The following is a 21085-nucleotide window of genomic DNA, read 5'->3' as shown; positions in this document are numbered from 1 at the left end:
CAAGACTAGGGTATAAAACACACTGCAGCTTCCTTCTTGATCTCACTCTTAGATGACTCACACGGCAGGACGACGGCCGTGTTGTAAGGACACTCAAGCAGCCTTACAGAGAGGTCCACGTGCAAGGATCTGAGGCCTCTGCCAATAGCCAGCACCAATCTGCCAGCCACGTGAGGGGGCCATGCTGCCACTGGCTCCCCCAGCCCCACTCAAGCCTTCAGCCGACATTCTGACCACAACCTCACGAGAGATTCTGAGTCAAAACCATGCAGTTAAGCTGTTCCTGAATTCCTGGCCCATAGAAACTGTGTAGGATAATAAATGTTTACTGTTATTTTAAGCTGCTAAATTGGGGGAGGGTAATTTGTTACACAGCAATAGGTAACTGCTACAGGGCCCAGCACTGCTCTTGGGAGAATGAGGGCCCTGTGTTACCTGGATCAGAGATATTTGGGGTGTTGGTTACAAATGCAGATTCCTGGGATTTACCCAGACCCCCTGAACTAGATGGAAGGGGCTGGGGTGGGGTGAGAGTCTGCATTTTTAATAAAGCCCCTGAGTGAACCTCAGGTACCTTTAAGCGGAGAAGTACTGAGCTAATCTAACTCACTTTACACATCTGGAGAGGCTCAGAGAGCTGAGGGGAGGGTCCCTATCACACATGTAAGTGGAGGCAGGCCTGGGTCTGGAAACAGCACCGGACTCCCAGTCCACTGCTCTTTCTACTTATTTCCTCCTTTGTCCATTTCGGGTTGCTTTTTGGAGAGGTGTGAGCTTTCTTTTCTTTTTCTTTTATTTATATTTAAAATTTCCTTGTAGCAAAATGCTACACAGTCAATTGTTTGTCTGCTTAAGAGCTTGCTTTGCCTGGGAAGAACTTTGTCAGCAGTATCCAAAATGTGGGTCTAATGTTAAGAAGGCGAGGGGGGTCCCAGGCCACACAGAGAGCTGGCACTGCTGCAGAATCCAGCATGAGAATAGTCACCAAGCTGCCTTCCATCCACCGAGATACCTCAGCTCCAGGCACTTCTCCCAGGCAAACCAGATGCAGTGTGTACACGGCAGACAATGAAGGAGGAGGATGACGGAGTCTACCTTACCCTGCCAACTGTTACCCCAGTAGGTAAGACTAATAATCCCACTGTTACTCATAGAGCATTTGGGGGCTTAGGAAGAACTCACATACACTCTTACTGAATTACCTTTGCCGACAGCAAGATAGGAAGGTCTGGTGCCCATTCAGTCATTCATTCAACAGATTTGGTGAGTAGCTACTACGTGCTAGGTAATTTATATCTGTTTTCTGTGGGCCAGGCACTGGTTTAAGCACTTTACAAATATTAACTCACTAATCCTCCCAATACTCCAACAAAGTAGACACCATCACTCTTCCCATTAACAAGGAAATTGAAGTACAGAGAGGTTAAGTAACTTTCCCAAGGCCAAACAGCAAGTAGGGGCAAATATGGGGATCGGAAGCCAGGCAATCTGGCTCTAGACTCTACCCTCTTAATGAAGATAAAATAAGGTATGATTCCTGCTCTTCAAAAACTCCACTTTTTAAAATCCCTGTGCCCACAGCAGAAAAAAACTGAAGCTCGCAGATATCTTCTGAATTTCCCTGAGTCAGACACTGCTGGGACTAAGAGCCAGGTGTGCTTCCAGGCAGCGTTACTCTGCTCCACCGCGTGCTCTGTTCACAGGGAAGGTTTAGCAGAAGATGGGTGCAAGGGCAGCGAAGACGGAGGGCGTTTCTAGAGCCCAGAAAGAGAGAGGGCTTCTCCAGGCCCCGTTGGCAAGTCTGAAGTATCCCAAGAGACGCCAGAGCAACTGAGCAAGGCTTCCTCGGCGCGGCTGGTGACTGTCTGCTGCCCCACCGGTACTCATGCCTCCAGATATTCTGGGGCAGTGTTATTTATAGACCACATTTCTATTTATATTTTCATTGAATTCTTGCTAACCCTAGCTAGATCCCCCCCACAACCTAGAGGGGGAGGATAAGAACTCTTTTTCACTAAGTAAGTCAGGGGTAAAGGTGAAGGTCAAAGTCTGGGCTGTGTGTGCAGCCTTCCAGCAGGAGTCCTTTGCAAGGAAGCATTCAAGACAAGCGGGCTTTCTACACTTTCCAAAGGAAATGGGGGGTGGGGGGAGGGCACAAAGCTGGCCTTATACAGAGGCAGCCACATTCTGCCAATGCAGGAGGATTTGGGGTAGGCCTAGAAGACCTCTGTTCCCCTAAAATGTTTTCCCTTTTGCATGATATTTCATCATTAGGCATTTATTCCTTTGGTCTTAATAGCTATTAGGTCACAAAATGTTGGGACTGTGAGAAAACCTAGACAGTATCAAGTCCAATCCTTGTACTTCACGATGGCGAGACTCAGGCTCAGGGAGAGGCTAGGAACTGTCCTTACGGGGGAATCTGGATGAATCAAAGGAAATCTGTTACAACGCACGGGAGACCATTCCAGTGTTGGAGGAAAGCTGGCAGGCACAGCAAAAGAAACTGGGGACAGCGAAGAATTCCTGTCTCACTGAGTGTGAGGAATGAACAAGTAAAACCATGTGATGTTTCCTAAGGTTCTAGTTGGTACCCAAAATAAAAACTTCCTGGTTTTAGGGTCACACAGAAAAATAGAGCTTAAGTGGGACTTCTTTCTTCCTCATTTTTAGTCCCTTGTTGAACTGTGGTTTAGGCAGCAGAATCTGTGACAATGGTCACTACATGATTACTTTATAGGTTTGTGTTTACAAAGCCAGCCTTCTAGAAATCAATTATTTCCTTTGGGGCATTATGCCTGAAATTCCAGCACCGGCCACTAGGTGGCTGGTTAAAGTTGGGTGGGTTAAGTGAACGGCAACAGAAAGTAATGTAATCTAGACAAGACCTTTACAGCAGGATCATGACATGTTATTAAAAGGATAGGGGCCGGCCCGGTGGCGCAGCAGTTAAGTGCACACGTTCTGCTTTGGGAGCCTGGGGTTCGGATCCCAGGTGCAGACATGGCACCACTTGGCAAAAGCCATGCTGTGGCAGGCGTCCCACATATAAAGTAGAGGAAGATGGGCACGGATGTTAGCTCAGGGCCAGTCTTCCTCAGCAAAAAGAAGAAGATTGGCAGCAGATGTTAGCTCAGGGCTAATCTTCCTCAAAAAATAAAAAAATAAAAGTATAGCATTGATCAACTTCTAATTGATATAATAAAAATGATACAGACCTTGAAACAAAGTTTAAAGAAATGTAAACACCCTGGTGCTGGTGGTGTACCCACTGTTTTATACCAAACCTCCATCGTTAATCTCCAGGCACTACATCTTTCGTCAATCCCACTCTGCAGCCAGCACTTCCAGGACATAGGGAACAGTGGTCAAGAGTTTGGGCTCAGAAGTGGAGGAGGGACCTGGGTTTGAATCCCAGCTCTGCCTCTTACAGGCTGAATGGCCTTGGACAAGTCATGCACCCCTTCTAGTCTCTTCATTTGTAAAGTGGGGTGGCTGTCATTAAATGAGATGAATATAAGCATATGAAACCCTCTGCACAGTATCTAGCAAAAGTACGTACTTAATAAATAGTAGCTATAATTCTTAGGTAGAAATGTTCTCCCATTTACTATCGTTTAATCTGTTAAAAGCTCCAAGCCTCACATGGTTCCTCAGAAAGCTGTTTGCCACTTTCCCCCCATAACCAACTCAACAAAAAGGCATCTCTGGGCCACTCGGCTCATGTGTGCACCACTGTTCCACTCTCTCTTTCTGGAGCAGGTCTTTCTGTTGAGAGAGAATGGCTCTGCCAACCTCACAGGTCTTACTCAAGCCGTCTTCACCTATTACCAGCTACCAATGTTGTAAACTCAAGAAGCCAAGAGCAAAAACCTTGCCGATCAGAGAAGGAACTGCATTGCCAGTCACTCACTCGTCTCAACTCTCCTTCAGCTTCCTTACTTTAAAGCTTAGGTTTGTAATAATCATTTCATACAGAAGAGCCAAAAATGCCCCCTTAAGAGCCTCAGTTTATTTTTTTTATCTTAACCCTTTTACCAGAAACTCCTTAAAACAGACCCAAGCCTTTTTTCCCTCCTAATAATAGTGCAGGACCACTGACCAGATAGACTTTTAGACAAACTCGTGCCACGTTATCCTCAAAACCACAAGGATCCATAGGCCAGCCTCTCCCATCTCCAATCAGAGAGACTTCTGAAATAAGAACCTTAGCAATCTCCTTGGACCCAAACTTCACCTTGGAAGAGAGAATGTTCTGACTTACAGCTGATGAGGGAGTGTGGCTGGGCCCCGAGTGTCCTCCTGGTTAGGCTGGTGACGGGGACTAGTGGGCTGCACTGTGACTTACACCCCCATCCCCAGGGCGCAAGGAACAGATGCGCAACTCAGGTACGTGCAGGGATGTGAGGCCACCGAACTGGCCCTCATCAAGTTGCCTGTGTGAGGCCTCGTCTCCCCACGCACCTCTAGTTTGGGTCAGAAATTGACTTACCAACGCAGGTTCGGTGGTTTCTGTTATGTGGATGGACTGAACATAACCAAACACCAAGGAGGAAGACCTGAAGACAGAGTCAGCCTATGGAAGGGCTTCACTGGACCTTAAACCAGTGCTGCTCAAACTTTCCTGTACACACAAATCACCTGTGCATGTCGTTAAAATGCAGACTATGACTTAGTGGGTCTGGTGGGGCCAAAACTCTGCATTTCCAACAAGCTCTCAGATGATGCTCATGTTGCTGATCTGCAAACCACATTTTAAGCAGCACACCTTGAAACGCATGAGACTGCATGTAAGACAGCACCCCGGAAAGGATCCCAGAGAGACAGCTAGCTCACCGTTCTGTGTCGAGCCCGATACTAATCATCACCCAGTCACCTTCATGTATTGAGTGCTTACTGTGTGTATCACAGACATTTCATTTGATGCTCTCAATGGCCCTGGGATATTTCACATATGAGGATTATGGTGAAGGTGCAGAGATGTTGAGTAAGCCTAGCCCTGGTCACAGAACTATTGAGAGGCTGAGGCGGGATTAGACTCAGGTTTACCCAGCTCTAAGGCCTCCAGTGCTGAAATGTGATGTTTACCTGCCTCCACCATGGGAAAAGCACAGAGTTTCAACCCAGACAATGAGCACCAAAGAGAAAGCCCAGGGGTGGACCCAGATCTGTCTGAGCCCAAAGACAGGTTCAGATCTGTTGGAACACCATGCTCCAGGGCTGGCAGAGCTGAGAAGTCACACAGCTTCCTTTGGCAATGCAACTTTGGAAATTCTCCCCGGGATCTGCCCAATTTGCTCTCACTAAGGTGAAATCCGGCCCCTTGTGCTCTGGCCTGGGGGGAAACAGAAGGCAGCCCTTGTCCCTCACACCCTGCCCTGAAGGGTAGGGAGGGGCTAGAGCTGCCAGCCAACCCCCACCCACCCCATTCGCTTCCTCCTCTGCCTTCTGAAGGTGCATTCAGGTGAACAGACTCCATCTTCAGGCTGTGCCAGTCCCCTAGGCCCACTGTGGTCTGGAGGCCGGCAGCCTGGCATCTGGGGCCTCCTCAGTGGACATCAGTCCTTGGAACTGTGGAGGTGAAGGGGGAGGAGGGGTTGTCAGGGCCCAGAGCGACTGTACTGCTGGAAGCTAGGCAGCCCCTGGATGAATGGTTCATCAGTTCATATGGGCCTGGGGCGTCTCCAAGACTCAGCTCAGTTCCTGCCAGGGAAGAGCTCTGGCTTGGGGCTCTGTCCTGGGGCCTGGGTCCAGTCGGGGTGACCTTGGACAGCAGCAGAGGGGTCAGGCCAGGGACACTGTGGAGATTTGCCACCAGTGCCCCTCACCTCCTAAGAAGGGGGGCCCTGAGCTCCCTCTCAATGGATCTCAGTGTTCTCCCTGCACCACCCCACCCCCTGCCACCCCCCGCTTCTCCCCACCAAAACCTGGACCCAGAATCCAGAGTGCCCGGTGCCTGGAGGCCCTTGGGGAGGGAAGCTGGTGGTGGGACTCTCCACCACAAAGCATCTTTCATATGCGCCAGAGGCTCCAGCTATCTCAGGGATGAGGGAGGAAGTCATTTCCCTTCACCCCCAGGGAGGAAGTCCAACGTGGGAGTTGGGGGAGGGGTGCTGGGTCTGCCGGCTTGGCCAGGGCTGACCCCACAGAACCGTGGGCATCGTCATTCTTGACCTCTCCCTCAGCCCCGGCTCCAATCCATCAGCAAGGCCTCTTGGCTGTTCCTCTCAAAATACATCTCAGACCTACTTCTCTCCATGTCCACCCCAGGCCAGGCCAGCCTCATCTCCTGCCATGCCTGGCCCACCTCCAACTTGTCTTCCCACTCCACGCTCACTCCCTTGTCCTTCCAGCCTATCTGACACTCATGGGCTGAGGGATCCTTTCAAAACAGAAATCCAATCACGTGACCCCTCAGCCTGAAACCTTTCAGAGCCTCCTCACTGCACACGGGACACATCCTCACCCCTTAGCATGGCCCATGACAACCGCACAGCCTGGCCCTGTGTGGCAGCCACACTGAAAGCCCCCACAGCCTCATCAACCAGGCTGCCCAGGGCGCGCCCAGAGGCCCAGCACCTGCTTCCTTCTCCCGCCTCAGATCCCTCTTGCTGTCCCACCTCTATCACACCTGGGCTCAGGTAACCACCCTGTCAGTCATCTACACTTGAGTGTGAATTTACTGATGCGCCACTGCGAGGGCACAGCAGAGCGTTCTCTCTAAGCATGAAGTGGCAGGATTTGACCCCTGTGAAAGGAGGTTTGGGCATCAGGTTAGGAAACTTTATTTCCAGGGGTGAGGGGTTTGGTGTAGGGGGAGGTCAGAAATGTCACAGAGACTTAAAATTACTGGCATCTGGTGACGGTGCCAACATGCAAGGCGATCCCTGGTTGCTCTAGTTTAACTTCTAGTTAAATTTATTTTATTTATTCAATTTTGTGCCACAGTGATTAGCAAAAGTTATACCAGAATCCAGGACTCTGGGCTCCCAGTTTAGGGCACGTTTTTCTGCACATTAAGTTAAATGGGCTGACTGAGACCATGAAAAGATATGCATTTCTGCTCGGATCAGAGGTTTCTTGGGGAAGATACCCCAGGACATATTCCATTCAGGGCTGAGGATTTGGGGTCCAGGAGGTTGATTCCCTTCTAGAATTGTCTCTAGACAAGGAAGACACATAGCAAGTTGTAAGGAAGTGACCTGACTCTTTCCCTGGTCTTGAAATGTGGGGATGACATGGGGAGGGGTTAGGGGGCCGGATCCACATTTACTTTCAAAAGTAAAAAGACCCCTTGGGTGGCTGCCTCCCTCAGAACTCGTCATTCCCAGTGTGACCCGGCAGCTCTGAAGCTGAGAGCCGCAAAGCTAGTGACCCCGCCAGGCGATCATGGCGTGGGGCCACGGCTGCTCAGTCCCCTCCCCACCATTCAGCCAGATCAGTCATCAAATCTCCCGAAACAAGCTCCTTGCTGCTTCGCAAGTTCTCACAGGCAAGAAAGGGGCAGCGAGAAGTGCAAGGCAGGCTGAAATGCGGTGGGAAGAGCTGAATCAGCACAGGCAGGAAGGGCAGGCAGAGGGCAGGCAGAGGAAACCCCGCGTTTGTGTCCTGTAGCAAAGCCACGGCGAGGAAAGGCAGGCTCACGGCACCAGCTGCTCTCGCTCTACACTTCACCCAGCGTTTGCTATGCTGGTCAATCCGTCTGACAGATGAGGAAACGGACCCTGGAGGCCATGGGACTGGGCCAGAGTCGCACGGCTTATATACGTGAGTGGGGCCCTCTCGTTCCCGGGCAGCTCTGCCACAGGAGACACGCTTGGGAGCTTCTTGCTTCCACAACTCCTGTCTGCCCAGCTCTCCACGGTAACTCAGCCCCCGTCCCCTACCCCGACTTCAAACACACACCCTCAGTCACTCTCAGGTCACTGCCCTTGCTGTCCCCTCAGCCTAACACTCTGGGCCCTGATCTGCCCATGCCTGGCTCCGTGCAGGGGTCACCTCTGCAAAGAGAACTTTTGTGACCACCCAATCTCAGATGCCCCAACCAAGTTACAGGCCACATGACCTCGTTACTTTTCTTTCTGGAACTTATTACTACTGGAAATTGCTCATTTATTTGTTTGCTTTTTTTTTTTTTAAGATTTTATTTTTCCTTCTTCTGTCCAAAGCCCCCTGGTACATAGTTGTATATTTTTAGTTGTGGGTCCTTCTAGCTGTGGCATGTGGGACACCACCTCAGCATGGCTTGATGAGCAGGGCTAGGTCCGTGCCCAGGATCCAAACCGGCGAAACCCTGGGGTGCCGAAGCAGAGTGCACGAACGTAACCACTCGGCCACAGGGCTGGCCCCTATTTGTTTGCTTTCTGACTGCCCCACTGGAAGGTGAACTTCCTGAGAACAGTGACCCAGTCTACCTTGTTCTCAGCGCTATCACCTGTGCCTACTGCTGGGCCTGCACAGAGCAGGTGCTCAATAAACACCCACGGCAGCAGTGAACACACACAGCTCTTCTATGTAGCGTTCAGAACCGGCTGCCGCCAGCAGGCCCCAAGAACTGCCCACCCCAGATTACACAGCGAGAGAGTGATTTTTTGGGGTGGGGGCAGTAATTAGCATGAGAAGACTCAGCACTTCCAGAGGAGGCTAGAGAAAAGTCACTTTTAAAACAGCACGGGGTGCCTCTCAGGCCTATAATCTCGTCGGTCTTTTTTAAACCCTGGCATTACCAGCAGACTCTAGTTTTCATCCTCCATCACGTAGAAGGTTTGGCTTTTCCTGTTATCCCAGGTCATCACTGGGGCTCTCAGGCCCTCTCCCTTGGGGGCTGCAGTACCTGCCGGGGTCTCTGAGCCACCTGCCTCCCACATAGCTTCCAAGGCCCTTCGCAGAGGGCTTTCCCAGGCTGGCGCCTGGTGGAGACATGCAGAAATGCCTACAACGCACGGCGTGGGCCAGTCTCCTCCATGCCAGGGACCAGGTCTAGCTAAAGACATCCCTTCCCCCTGCTTCCTTCTGCACTGGAACAAACACCGGATCTGCTGCACAGGGCTCTGGGGGAGGGGAGAGGAAGGCCCCAGAGACCAGCTTGCAATTCGCCCAGCACCCTCCTGCACTGCAGCTCCAAACGGCCTCTTCATTAAGGGCTGGTATGTAAACTGGTGAGCTGGTACCAAAGACCAAGGATGCCTGCTGTCCTCTATGTCTGTAAGGTCACGAGGCTGCCTGGAGACTGGCGGCGTCTACCTCGATGATGGTTGTAGGCTCACTTTTCTTCCTAAACTATCTGGCTTCTCCATGACTCATCAGCCCAGGAGTACCTATGGCTATGAGTGGGACTGACTCAGCTATTAGGATGAAGGGGCATTCTGGAAGCTCAGAGGCCCAGTATCAGCCAGCACAGAGACACAGATGGCTTGTGAGTAGGAGGAGGAGAGACTTTGCAGAGTGAGTTTACCTCTTTCTGCTCTGCTGCCTGGCTTCTGAAGTCCCTCGGTCCCTGGTTGCAGCTGTTTGCTTTTTACATCAGCAGCTACACACTCTACTTCACTCTGTAATGACCATTTCCTCCCAGGGAGCCTCCTTGGGCTGGCAAACGCAGGATGCACAGGAAATCTACTCCAATCCCAGGATGGGCAACAGGAGATGGATTTTCCACAATAGTCTTTTAAAATAAGGCAGAAAGTTCCATGTAAACAGTAGGCTGCCCTGATAGTCTGCTGACCCCATCATGCTTGGTTCAATGTCCTAAAGAACTTCATTTCTGCCCCCAAAGCAGCAGACCCCCGAAAGCACAAGATACACTTGTTGTGAGAGAATTCTCCCTGGTTATCTTGCATTTCTGCATGTCTTTTTAACAAGGCACCAACCGCCTTTTATTCTGGATTATCTTTTCAAAGGTTTGTATAGCAAAGAGCCTTAGAAGACAGAGGCAGTGTCTTGCTCTGGAGTAAACAGCAGGTTTGCACATAACCTTGGGAGATTGGGATAGTGTCTCTCCAGAGCAAAAGGGGTAGGTTTGCTTACTGCCTCTCATAAGAGATGTGGGCTCCCTAAGATGTGGGTTCCTCTCCTATAATGGAACACACTGGCATTCATCTGGGCCCATGGGTGACCCCTATGGGACTGGAGGCAATGGAAATGGATGCAAATGTGCTGATGCTCATGCTGCCTGCTGTGCCGTAATAAAGTCTTTTGTTTCTGACCCTGGAGTCTCGTGTTTTCTACCAGCATCCATGAAATCAGGGTAAGCTAACTTAATTGGCTTGCAAATAGGGCAAAATCTCGCATCTTTCACACTTCTTCAGAGGCATCATTCTGCTCTTATAAGGGTCGATGCTGCTGCCCAATCTCTCAGCTCCAGGTCTGCCGTCTTTCCAGCAAACTCAGAAGCGGCCCCAAATCATAAAAATGGATGTAAATTAAGGAAAGAATAATTACTTTAAAAAAAAAAGTGCTCTGCTTTGCAAAAGAATTTACCACATGCCTCTTTTAAATGACAACATTTAGGACACCTAAAAGATGATGTGATTTGTTCCAAAGAGCTGAATTTGCACAGAAGTTTTCAGAAATATGCCTTAATATAAAACAAAGTTCATCCCTGCTTTTCTCTTGGAAATAGGAATGCCAAGAGGCCAGGCCTGGGAGTGGAGCTTCTCGGGGACTATTGTCAAACCACTGCCTTCTTCCTAAAGACCAACTGGCACGCTTAATAGCATTCTCCACCTCTTTACAATAAAAGTCAATTGCTTGGATCTATAGTCTAGTTAACTGAGTTGTGCCAATACCAATTTCCTGGGTTTGATAATGTACTGTAGTTATGTAAGATATTACCACCAGGGGAGGCCCGGCAATGGGTGTACCACTCAATGGCTACGTGATGGTGGAAAGCGATTTGACCTCTCCTTAAATTGGGAATAAGGCCACCTACCCTGCAGTATGGTGGAGAAATTGGAGGGGAGGAATGTAGAGTACCTAGTATTTTTGCAACATCTTGTGAGTCTATAATCATTTCAAAACAAAAAGTTAAAAAAAAATGCTATGACTTAGGAAACCAAACAGCCAATCTTGTTAGATTCATAATTAAATGAAGACAGTGCTCTGAAAGCCTTGGGGTTCTCCTGTTTGTAATCATATTAAAATAGTAATAAACTAAATGGTTTAACCGCAAGACAAAAAAAATCATTTAGTCAGCACCAGTGACCTCAGCCACTCAATGGCATGAGAGAACCCTTACAGGTCACGTGAGTCCCTATGAGGTTCAGGTCTCTTCCCCGCCCCACACAGTGCACTCCTGAAGCACAAGACAGCAATGGAAGCCAAAGGGACTGCCGGTGGAAACTCCCAGGTCCCTAGCCTGCAAGGGGTGGAGGCGAGAAAGGAGGGGCAAAGACAGTCTAGCTGAGGCTGGCCAAGGCAATGCCTCCCCACCCAAGGAAAGGCCCAGGGCACAGTAGGAAGGATCCCAGCTCTGCCACTTAACGGCCAAGTGGTGGTGGAAAGTGATTTGACTTCTCTCTAAAATGGGGAAAATGCCACTTACTCTGCAGTGAGAACTGGAGAAAAGATCTGTAGAGCGCCTAGTACATGCCCAGGCACATGGTAGGAGGTATGTGTGTATAAGGGAGAATGCCCAATGCATGATCAATCAACAAGTCTTAACAAAGCACCCAGGATGTATCCAGCTCCTTGGGAGAAATTAGAGACAAGTAGATAAGGGCCTTGTCTCAAAGGAAGACCACACAGGTCAGCAAAAAGAGCCGGTGTGTCTCCTTCACTCTCACAGAATGTGGGGTTTGGAGGCCCAGGCAGGCCTGGAGGGAGTCCCTCGCCTTCTCCCTGCCCCCCACCTCTACCCCGCAGGGCACGCAGGCCCTGGATGAACTCTGCCCCTAGAAAACCACTTAGGTTTTCTTTCGCGGGATGCCTTGCTGGAGAACCGCCTGTCCCACGTGGGGTCCATAACTTCCTCTTGCCGTCCCCCACGGGCTCTGCGGGCGTCACAAACGCTGATGGCCTGGGCACAGTAGATTTTCACCCTCAGGGCCCAGAAGGCAGGTTCCAGCCCTGGTGAAAACAACTGTCCTCATTAAGGGCAGTCCCCTTACAAATCTTTATACAGGATTTGATTGATATGTACTGGCTCCCCCTTACCACCTTACCACTTGTTGGTACCACCTTGTAGCCCACACACTGCCCAAGCCTAACCCCCTCTTGAGCAGGACATTCTATCTGTTCCCCAAGAACCAATGGGCACATCTGGGGTAAGCTTCTCCTGGGATGGAGCCTCTGCCTTTGCCCACAGAAGCCCCAGGCCCTCATCACTCTTCAAACCAACAGGCTGACCCTGAACTCAGGCCACACACCACCCAGACATCCCAAAAGCCTATGTCCTAGATGCTAGGACTTAACGGCTCATGTGTGGGATTTTCTGCCAGGATTTGAATGGCAGATGAGCACGCATGTAACCATGTGAGCCGGGATTCCCTCTCCTCTCATTTCGTCTGCCTCCAGCCAGCCAAACTTCTACGGCCCCCAGCCACGAGCACGCGGCCAGACGGGCCACAGCCCAGCAGCTGGCCTAGCACTCCAAACACCCCCTCAGCCTCCACACCTGGGCGGCAGAACCGCACATCCCGCCGCAGCATCTGAAGCTAAAACTGAGACTCTTCTGGAGATAACAGGTACTCTCTGCTTCCTCCCCTTGGGTTTTCCTTGCTCTGAAATGCCAGGCAAGGCAGAGGATTGGCAGAGCTGTTCCCGAGGCTGGCTGCTCACCCTCCTGGGGTGGTAAGAGTGAAGGCTGCTAGGTTCCTTGGTGTGTCTGAACTCTCTGAGGTTCTGCTGGGTCACACCTGCCAGGGCTGAGCCGGGGGAATCAGCAGGTGACCATAGCCACCCTCCCCAAAGGCAGGGAGCTGGAAAAAGAGGCTCTAGCTGGTGTTAGGTAAGACGATAGATCTGTGGTGCTCTTACCGGCTGATGCTCCCACCCCTCACAGCTGTGGGTGTTGGTGGCAAGGGCTCACAGCTGTCCCCAAGATGGGACAACTCTGTGGTGCCATCGGCCCTCCACAGCTCCCTGTGGGATCAGGCTTGGGTGAGACTTAGGTGACCCCACAGCTCTGCCCAGCATCTTCCCCACCCTGTCCTGCTTCTGTTGCTGCTATAGGATGTGCACCCGAGAGCAGCCCTCAAAGGTCACTTGCATAAGAGTCCTCGGCTCAGGCTCTGCGTGGAGGGAACCTGACCTGACAGGCAACGCTCACCACTGCCCTCCTCTGAGACCCTCTCCTTCTGCGGGACCCCCTTTGATTCAGGGTGGAGGGGTGGGCTGGGAACGCTGATGCCCACTCAGCCCTCACTTGCTTGGTTCTGATTATGTCGGGTTGTTTTTCCTCAATTTTTTTCCTTCCTATACAAGCTAAGGAGTGAGTAGAGTATGAAAGGGTTAAGGTAGTTTCGGGGGTGGAGGAGGGGACAGGAACAGGGCCTGGGAGCCCCATGGTGGGATTCCAAATGGCCAGCAACATCCATTCTGAAGTCCTGGAAGGCCAGAAGGCCAGAGCTCTGAAGTGAGAACCCCATGGAAGGAAGGGGAGCAAAGCAGGGGAAAAGGAAACTTCCTTTAGGGTGGGATGGGAGAAGGGGCCAGTCAACCTCACTCCTCTAGACAACATCACCCACTATGTACAGGTCACATCTACAAGGGGGCTGGAAGGTGTCCCTATGCTTGCCTTTTCCCAGGAGCTGGGGGTGGCATGAGGGCAAGTGACATTTTTTATTAATAGTTGCCATTTATTGAGCGTTTAGTACAGGAAAGGCACTGTGCAAAGCACTTTACACAATTCTTTTAATCCTCACCACAGTCCTACAAGAGGAAACTGAAGTTCAGAGAGGTCCTCGGTCCTGCAGCATCTGTTGGGTTATCCTCTGCTGGGGTAGCTGCTGTGGGGGGGAGCTGTAGCCCAGAAGTCAGGAGATAAGAGTTCTGGCTTTGGCTCCACTTTCTGGCTGTGTGGTCTATGCACGTCTATTAGCTTCGCTGGGCCTCAGTTTCCTAGCCAGTAAAATGGGGATAATAACCTCACTGGGGGATCAAACGAGATTATGTACATGAGTGTGCTGTGCTAAGCATGGGTCAGGAACTGGTAATAACAAGGGCTAACATTTCTTTAGGTCCTCCTAGAGGCTAGACACAATTCTAAGCACCTGAGATGTATTAATTCATTTTATCCTTACAACAGCCCTATGAAGTAGATACTATTATCATCTCTCTTGTCCAGATGGGAAAACTGAGGCACAGAGAAGTCAGTACAACTGGTAACCGACAGAGCCAGGGTTTCCAGGGTGAAGCCAGGCAGTATGAGGGCCAAGACAGTGGATGGTGGCAGCAGGGCATAAGCCTTCATGGCCCCTTCAGCCCCACCATCCTTCGAGCTCAGCTCTAGACCCCCCTTTCAGGAGGCCTTTGCTGCCTTCCTCAGCTCACAGTGAGCTCCTTCTCCAGTCCAACCTGGAATTTCACAGTGGGAGAGAGGGGCCCAGCCTGCCTCAACTGGTTCTCTGATTAGGAAGGAGGTCTGTCTCGCTCACTAGCCCGAGGGTTCCTTCAATGAAGGAAAGAAATCCCAATCTCCCCTGAGTCACAGGTTGGCCAGCCCCCACCCCAGGCACTCATTCCTGGGCAAAGAGGCAGCCTTCATGCCCCCAGGCCAGGCCCACCTCCGGCAGCAGGGCACCACACTGCTTCCTGTTGGCTCTGGGACCCTGTGTCCACAGCATCCCAGCTGGGCTCCCAGGCCCTTGGTGGGCAGAGCATCTGGGCTGTACTGGAGCAGTGTCTAAGGTCATTACAAACCTGGATGTTGGACATTCCAAATTCCCTCGGGACTCAGAGCAAAGGCAGGCAGGGCATGAAAATCCCCTGCATTTATTTAGGCCAGGAATGGAGAAGCAGTTATCCACCTCTGCAGAAGGAGCCCAGGGCTCAGATTCCCTACACCGTCACTGACTGGCGCTGGTCTTGCCCAAACTGTAGGATTTAGCTCTTCCTTGTAGCTAAATTAATTCTCTTCCAAAGTTAGCATACAACTCAGAGGCCAGGCAGCAATGCATGCTCTTGCCTTTCGCTGCTTTTGCGGAGCGGGGTTGGTGAGGAGCACGTTTCAAGGATGGACTCCTGTCTGAGGGGGGTGCCCCGAGGTATGCTTTCAAGTCAGCAAGTTGGTACTAACCCCAGGCTGGCAGTGTGCCAGGGATTAACGAGATGCAGACTTGCTTCTTGCAAAGGTCCAACTGATCACCATCATCCTCGAGGCTGGCCTGTGGAGGTCTAGGCCCAGCAACAACTGAGGGCGAAGGAACCTCCCCTGGGAACCAGCCCAGCCCACTGGCTTGGGGAGAAGCAGGGGATGCGGAGAGCAGGGGGCAGCATCGCACACGTGGTTCAGGGCAAAGAGCCCAGAGTGGAGCTGCAGACCTGAGTTCACGTCTCAGCTCTGCCACTTTTATGGGCCGTGACTTAGCGTCTCTGAACCCCAACATCTTTGTCCCTCGAGCACAAATTATAACACACACATCAGCACGGAGATTTATAGATGGTGACAAATAAAAAAGCACTTGGTAAGTTATAAATCCCTAGACCAACTGAAGACATCACAGTAAGATCAGGTTATGACACACCCGAGAAGTCTTCTTCTAAATTACACAACATAATCAAATGCCTTAAACATGTTCTAAAACGGCGTGGTGGTTAATGGCTTCTATGCCCAGACGGACCTGGGTTCACACCCTGACTGCCAACTCACAGGCAGAGATGTGTTAAGCGCTCAGAGCCTGGGCCGAGGACTCGAGGAGACGGGACAGGGCAGTGTGCTCCATTTAATGGCCCCCATAATTACAGTGGGAGCAGTGCGAAGACATCAGCCTGCAGTTCTTCATCTTTTCAAAGGAGAACTTGATCTCTCTATGCTTTTTGTAAAAAAGAAACCAAAGTCCAAAAGCTTGAGAAACTCTTCAGAAGTTACACAGCCCAGGGCCAGCAGAGAAGGCCCAGAAAGCTGGGAGAGGCCCCTGTGAGGACAGTGGCTTCCAAAATTAGGGGCTTCCGATCTCCTGGGGAGTTGTTAATATGCAGATTCCTAGGCCCACTCTGCCCAGAATTTCTGGCTTAGTAGTCAGCCTTTTCTTGGCCTAAGGAAAGCCCCTCCCCAGGTTGCCCCCCATCCCATCAATGGGTCCATCCAAAGCTTACCTGGAAGGAAGGGGATGATTCTCTGCTTGGGGTCCTTTTGGCCACCTTCGATGGGAAACTTATCCAAAAGCTGCATCTGAGAAGCAAGACAGACAGAGGGACAGGATTCAGAAGACTGCAACGGCCCTCAGCATCCCTTCCCCACTTCACTCGGCTGCTCCAGGGCCCTGGCGTCCTCACATGGATGAGTGATGCCTCAAATCCCTCATTTCACAGACGATTAACAAACCACATGGGGCATGAGAGAGAGGAGGCCAGAGCTCTCTATGCATCAAAGCGGGTGTCTGAACAGCCTCAAGGAGGGTGAGGGCATAGGTGGGGGCGTCTGGAGATGCCCTCCAAGCAAGACCACGGTAGGCACCAGTAGGCTTTCAGGCCAGGCTGCAGGTGGGGTTTCCAGAGGCTTCTTTGGACCCAGTTTCTTTCATATATCATGTGCTGGGTGAGCCCTTCAGCCACTCGTCATCCCAAACCCTCCTGGGCCAGGACAGGAGAAGGCCCCACCTGATACTTCAGACAGACCACCCACCTTCCAGAACCACTCTGCGGAAACAGACCCAGATGTTATTTTAATTGCAAAAACCAAATCCAGCCCATTGCCCCGAGTGCTGGAAGCCCCCTCCTCCATCTCCCACCTTCCTACCCTGAGATCGTTGTTTTTCCAGGGACAGACCCACTGGAAGAGTTTCCAGGGTTCTGGTGGAACAACTGCTTTTTTCTTCTGCTATTCAGGGCTGAAACTCTGCACAAACTGGAAAAACACACAGGAGACAGGATGGACGAGGCCACGGCCCCGGTGCGTGTGGTTAATCTCCCTTCCAAGGCAGAGGCGGGAGCTGGGGTGGAGTGGAGAGCGCAGGATCTAGGCCTGCTGCCCAGCTGTGTGGCCCTGGGCAAGGCGGGGAGGCTGTCTGAGTGGGGCCTCCTTGGTAAAATGAGGAAGATCAGTCACATGATATCTGAATCCCATTCCTGCCTTCAAACATTGATGGAGCACCTACTCAGAGCTCTGGGGGCTGAGAAAACTGCGGTAAAGAAAGGAGACAAAGTTCCTGTCCTCAGGGAGTTCACATTCTAGTGGAGGAGACAAACAGTAAACAAATAAACACGCACTATGTCGGGGCGATAAGTGCTATGAAGAAAAATGAAGTAGGACAAGGTGTTGGAGCAGAATAGGGCTTGTTATGTATATACACGAGGAGGGCCTTACGAATCAGATGGCCATTCAGCAGAGACCCACAGGAGGTGAGTAAGCAAATCACACTGGAAGGGGAGAATGTTCCAGGCAGGGGAAACGAGAAGTGCAAAGAGCCTGAGAAGGTCAGTGCGGCTGGAGTGGAGCGAGCGAGGGGCTGAGGTATAGGCAGTGAGATCCCAGAGGCAGGCCGGATGGTGGAGAGCATGGCTCTCGCTACAGGGTGGTGAGTGGTGAATGTGCCACAGGGCGGAACAGGCAGACCAGTCAGGGGCCCATTGATGGTAGCCTGGACCAAAGCACCAGCATTGGAGGGAGTGACAAGTGGATTCAGGCTCGAGTTTACATGTGCGCGTGCATGTGCGCATATATTCCCACTTGCCGACCCCTCTAACACATGATTTTAGGATTCTCTCTTGCACAATCATTATCCAACAGACACAGGCTATTTAGAGCCCACACGTGAAGGGTGGGTCCTTGTCGGATCCCATTCAAAACAAGACAGAGACTGCACGATTATTAACTTTCACTTCCCTGAATACAGACTGAAATTTAAGAAAAGCTGGCTCATGAGTTTTCAAATCCTAACGTTGTTAAGTCCATCTCTCAAACATTTAATAACTGCCTGCTACATGCAAATCCAGCCACTGGGCCAGAACACTATAAACTTGTACTCAGGATTTTTTTAATTAATAAATTTTCAAATAAATCCTACACAGAGTAGAACTCTTATTTTCTCCTTTTCCCATTTTCCTCGCCCACATTCTCTTTGGTAAATTTTATTCCTATATTACAGAAGGATTCATGTTCACTGAGGGAAGAAACTAGAAATGACAGAAGCAGTGGGTGGTCAAGTGGAGAACAAGAATCCCTCATAATCCCTCGCCCTGAAAAAAGCGACATTAATATTTTGGGATACAGATCCCTTCCAGACATTGTTCCGTGCACGTAAATAAAACGAGCTCATTGATTCTCTTCACTATAAAATGAGCATTTTTCCATGTCAATGAATACTTCCATATCTACATTCTTAGTTGTGACACAGACTGTCAACGTTGGGATGAACCACAGTTTATTTACCTACTCCCCTCCTGCTGGACATTCTGGCTACTCCTGAATTTTCACTGGCACAGGTAATATTGTACTGAACACCCTTCTCGTGCATCTATGCCCACTTCCTTAATACTTTTTCTATTTTTATTTCATTTTGTTGAAATCTATGCATATTTGTAGGTGTCTTAAATCTTCTCTGGAAGATTGAGAATAGATAGATGGATAACTAGTATGTGGAGGCCAGGCTGAGGGCCTCTGAGGCCATAGAATTTCTGAGGGACGGTACAGAGATGTCTGAGGAGAGAGCAGGCCCAGCAACATGCACCATTGTGGAGTGATTGCCCTCATCAAGCCGCTTATCTCCTGAAACACAGTGGCCAGCTGTGCCCAACAAGCTGTGGGACTTGAGCTGGGGCTCGAAGGAGTCAGGCTACAGAAACTTTCAATTTCCTGTCAGCTCTGACATACATTTGTTCTCTGACTCCTAAATTCCTTCTCAGACCTAAGATTCTGAGACTCTCACTAATACCGCGTAGGGAACGTGGTGCCAAGAGGAGCGGGCAGGCGCAGGCAGGATTCATGCCTTCACTCCTTTCCTCCAAAAACATTTGCTGGGTGCTTTCTGGACGTCAGGCCTCTGTTACGTGCTAGAAATAAGTTAAATCACAGTCTTTACACCAAGAAGCTCACAGTCGAGGTCTAGAGCAGGGCTTCACAGCCTTCAGCACGCATACGAAGCACCTGCCAACATGTTAAAATGCAGGTTCTGACTCAGCAGGTCCGGGCAGCGGCCCAAGATCCTGCATTTCTATCAAGCTCGCAGGTGATGCTGAAACTGCCGGTCCACGGACCACACTCAGCAGCAGAGCTCTAGAGCTGTGCTGTCCTATACGGCAGTCACCAGCCACATGTGGCTGTTGAAATGTGGCCCGTCCAAATTGAGATGTGCTGTAAGTGCAAAATATGCACCGGGTTTCAGAGCCTCAGCACGAAAAAAAAAAAAGAATATGAGGTCAGCCCGTTGGCATAGTGGTTAAGTTTGCACGCTCCACTTCGGTGGCCCAGGGTTCATGGTTTCAGATTCTGGGCACAGATCTACACACCACTCATCAAGCTATGCTGTGGCAGCGTCCCACATACAAAAAGTAGAGGAAGATTAGTGCAGACATTAGCTCAGAGACAGTCTTCCTCAAGCAAAAAGAGGAAGATTGGCAACAGATGTTAGCTCAGGGCCACTCTTCCTCACCAAAAAAAAATATGTATATACGTATGAAATGTCTCTGACAACTTGGTTGTATTGATTGCATGTTGAAATATTAATATCTTAGATATATCAGGTTAAATAAAAATATTTTAGGGGCTGGCCGAGTGGTGCAGCAGTTAAGTGTGCACATTCCACTTCAGCGGCCCAGGGTTCACCAGTTCGGATCCCAGGTGCAGACATGGCACCACTTGGCAAGCCATGCTGTGGTAGGCATCCCACATATAAAGCAGAGGAAGATGGGCATGGATGTTAGTTCAGGGCCAGGCTTCCTCAGCAAAAAGAGGAGGATTGGCAGCAGTTGTTAGCTCAGGGCTAGTCTTCCTCAACAACAAAAAAATTTTTTTTTAATAATTTCACCTGTTTTCTTTTACATTTTTAAGTGGCTAGTAGAAAATTTAAAATTACATAGGTGGTTCATATTCTATTTCTATTTGACAGGCTGTTATAGGGCAAGATGGTTCTTGAAGTGTAGTTTGAAGTCTGCATATATAAGAATCATCTGGGTGGGGGCGTGTTTGTCAAAAATGCAGTTTCCTGGGCCCTACCTGGAAGTTTGTGAAGCTTTGCTCTGGTGCTAGAGACAGACAAGCAAGCTCTGGAGTGACAGGAATGGAGAGGACGTAAGAACAGCATCCTGTGGGAGCTGAAGGAGGAAGTCGGGGAAGGCTTCCTGGAGGAGGTGAGGTCAGCTCTGTCTTGGCAGAGTGAGGACGGTCACGTTCCCTGGGCCTCCTCTGCCAAAGAACAGTCTAAATTCCCTCAATGGACTCATGTGTCTCCTGGAAGACAGGGGCCATCTAAAGCTCTGCAGATTTGAGTTTTCCCTCAAAAGGCCTGTGGGAGGATGCTTTGCAGCTGGCCTCTGTCTCGCCTCATTCTCCTTCTGTAACAGATTTTCCTCTTCCCCTACTTCTGGCTTATTCTGGGCCCCCTGAGGCCAAGACAAGCCCATTGCTGAGAGTACAGGTCCTGTGCAGAGCCACGAGCCTGCCCGCCTCCACCTCTTGCCCACGCTTGTCACATAATCCCACCACCATGGCTGAGCCAACAGAGCCCAGTGGCTGCCCTCCCATCATCCCCAAGGCCCATGGCCACAGGAAAAGGAAGCACCACTAACCAGGTGCCAGTGACATTTCTCTGCCCACAGGTCACCTCTCAAAGACAGCCAATCCCCTGGCTCAGACTCCACAGCAAACCCAAGTAAGGCAGTCCAGCTGAGTTTCCTCCATGTGGGGGGCTCGCAGATGGCACCGTTCAGCGTCCTGGCCCGCGCACGGTATGGCAGGGTGGTGGGCAGTGGAAGAAACATCTGGGGCCATGTC

The 21085-nt window shown here is 50.6% G+C and overlaps 1 protein-coding gene across 7 annotated transcripts in view; it reads right to left on the bottom strand.

Annotated features, from left to right (window-relative positions):
- Window positions 1-21085, bottom strand: part of SH3PXD2A (SH3 and PX domains 2A) — a 245920-nt gene that overhangs the window by 141394 nt on the left and 83441 nt on the right. For 6 of the 7 annotated variants that reach the window (XM_005602262.4, XM_001497905.5, XM_005602263.4 and 3 more), the window contains one exon: window positions 16252-16327. In XM_005602262.4, the coding sequence (XP_005602319.1) occupies window positions 16252-16327 (76 nt within the window). Of the gene's footprint in view, window positions 1-16251; window positions 16328-16894; window positions 17118-21085 lie in introns of those variants that run through there. The other variant, XM_023640031.2, reaches the window with a different exon arrangement.

Source organism: Equus caballus, chromosome 1, assembly GCF_041296265.1.
Source record: "Equus caballus isolate H_3958 breed thoroughbred chromosome 1, TB-T2T, whole genome shotgun sequence".
NCBI classification, from domain to species: Eukaryota; Metazoa; Chordata; class Mammalia; order Perissodactyla; family Equidae; genus Equus; species Equus caballus.
Note: the sequence above shows the minus strand (reverse complement) of the source record. Positions and strands in the feature narration are given on the sequence as shown.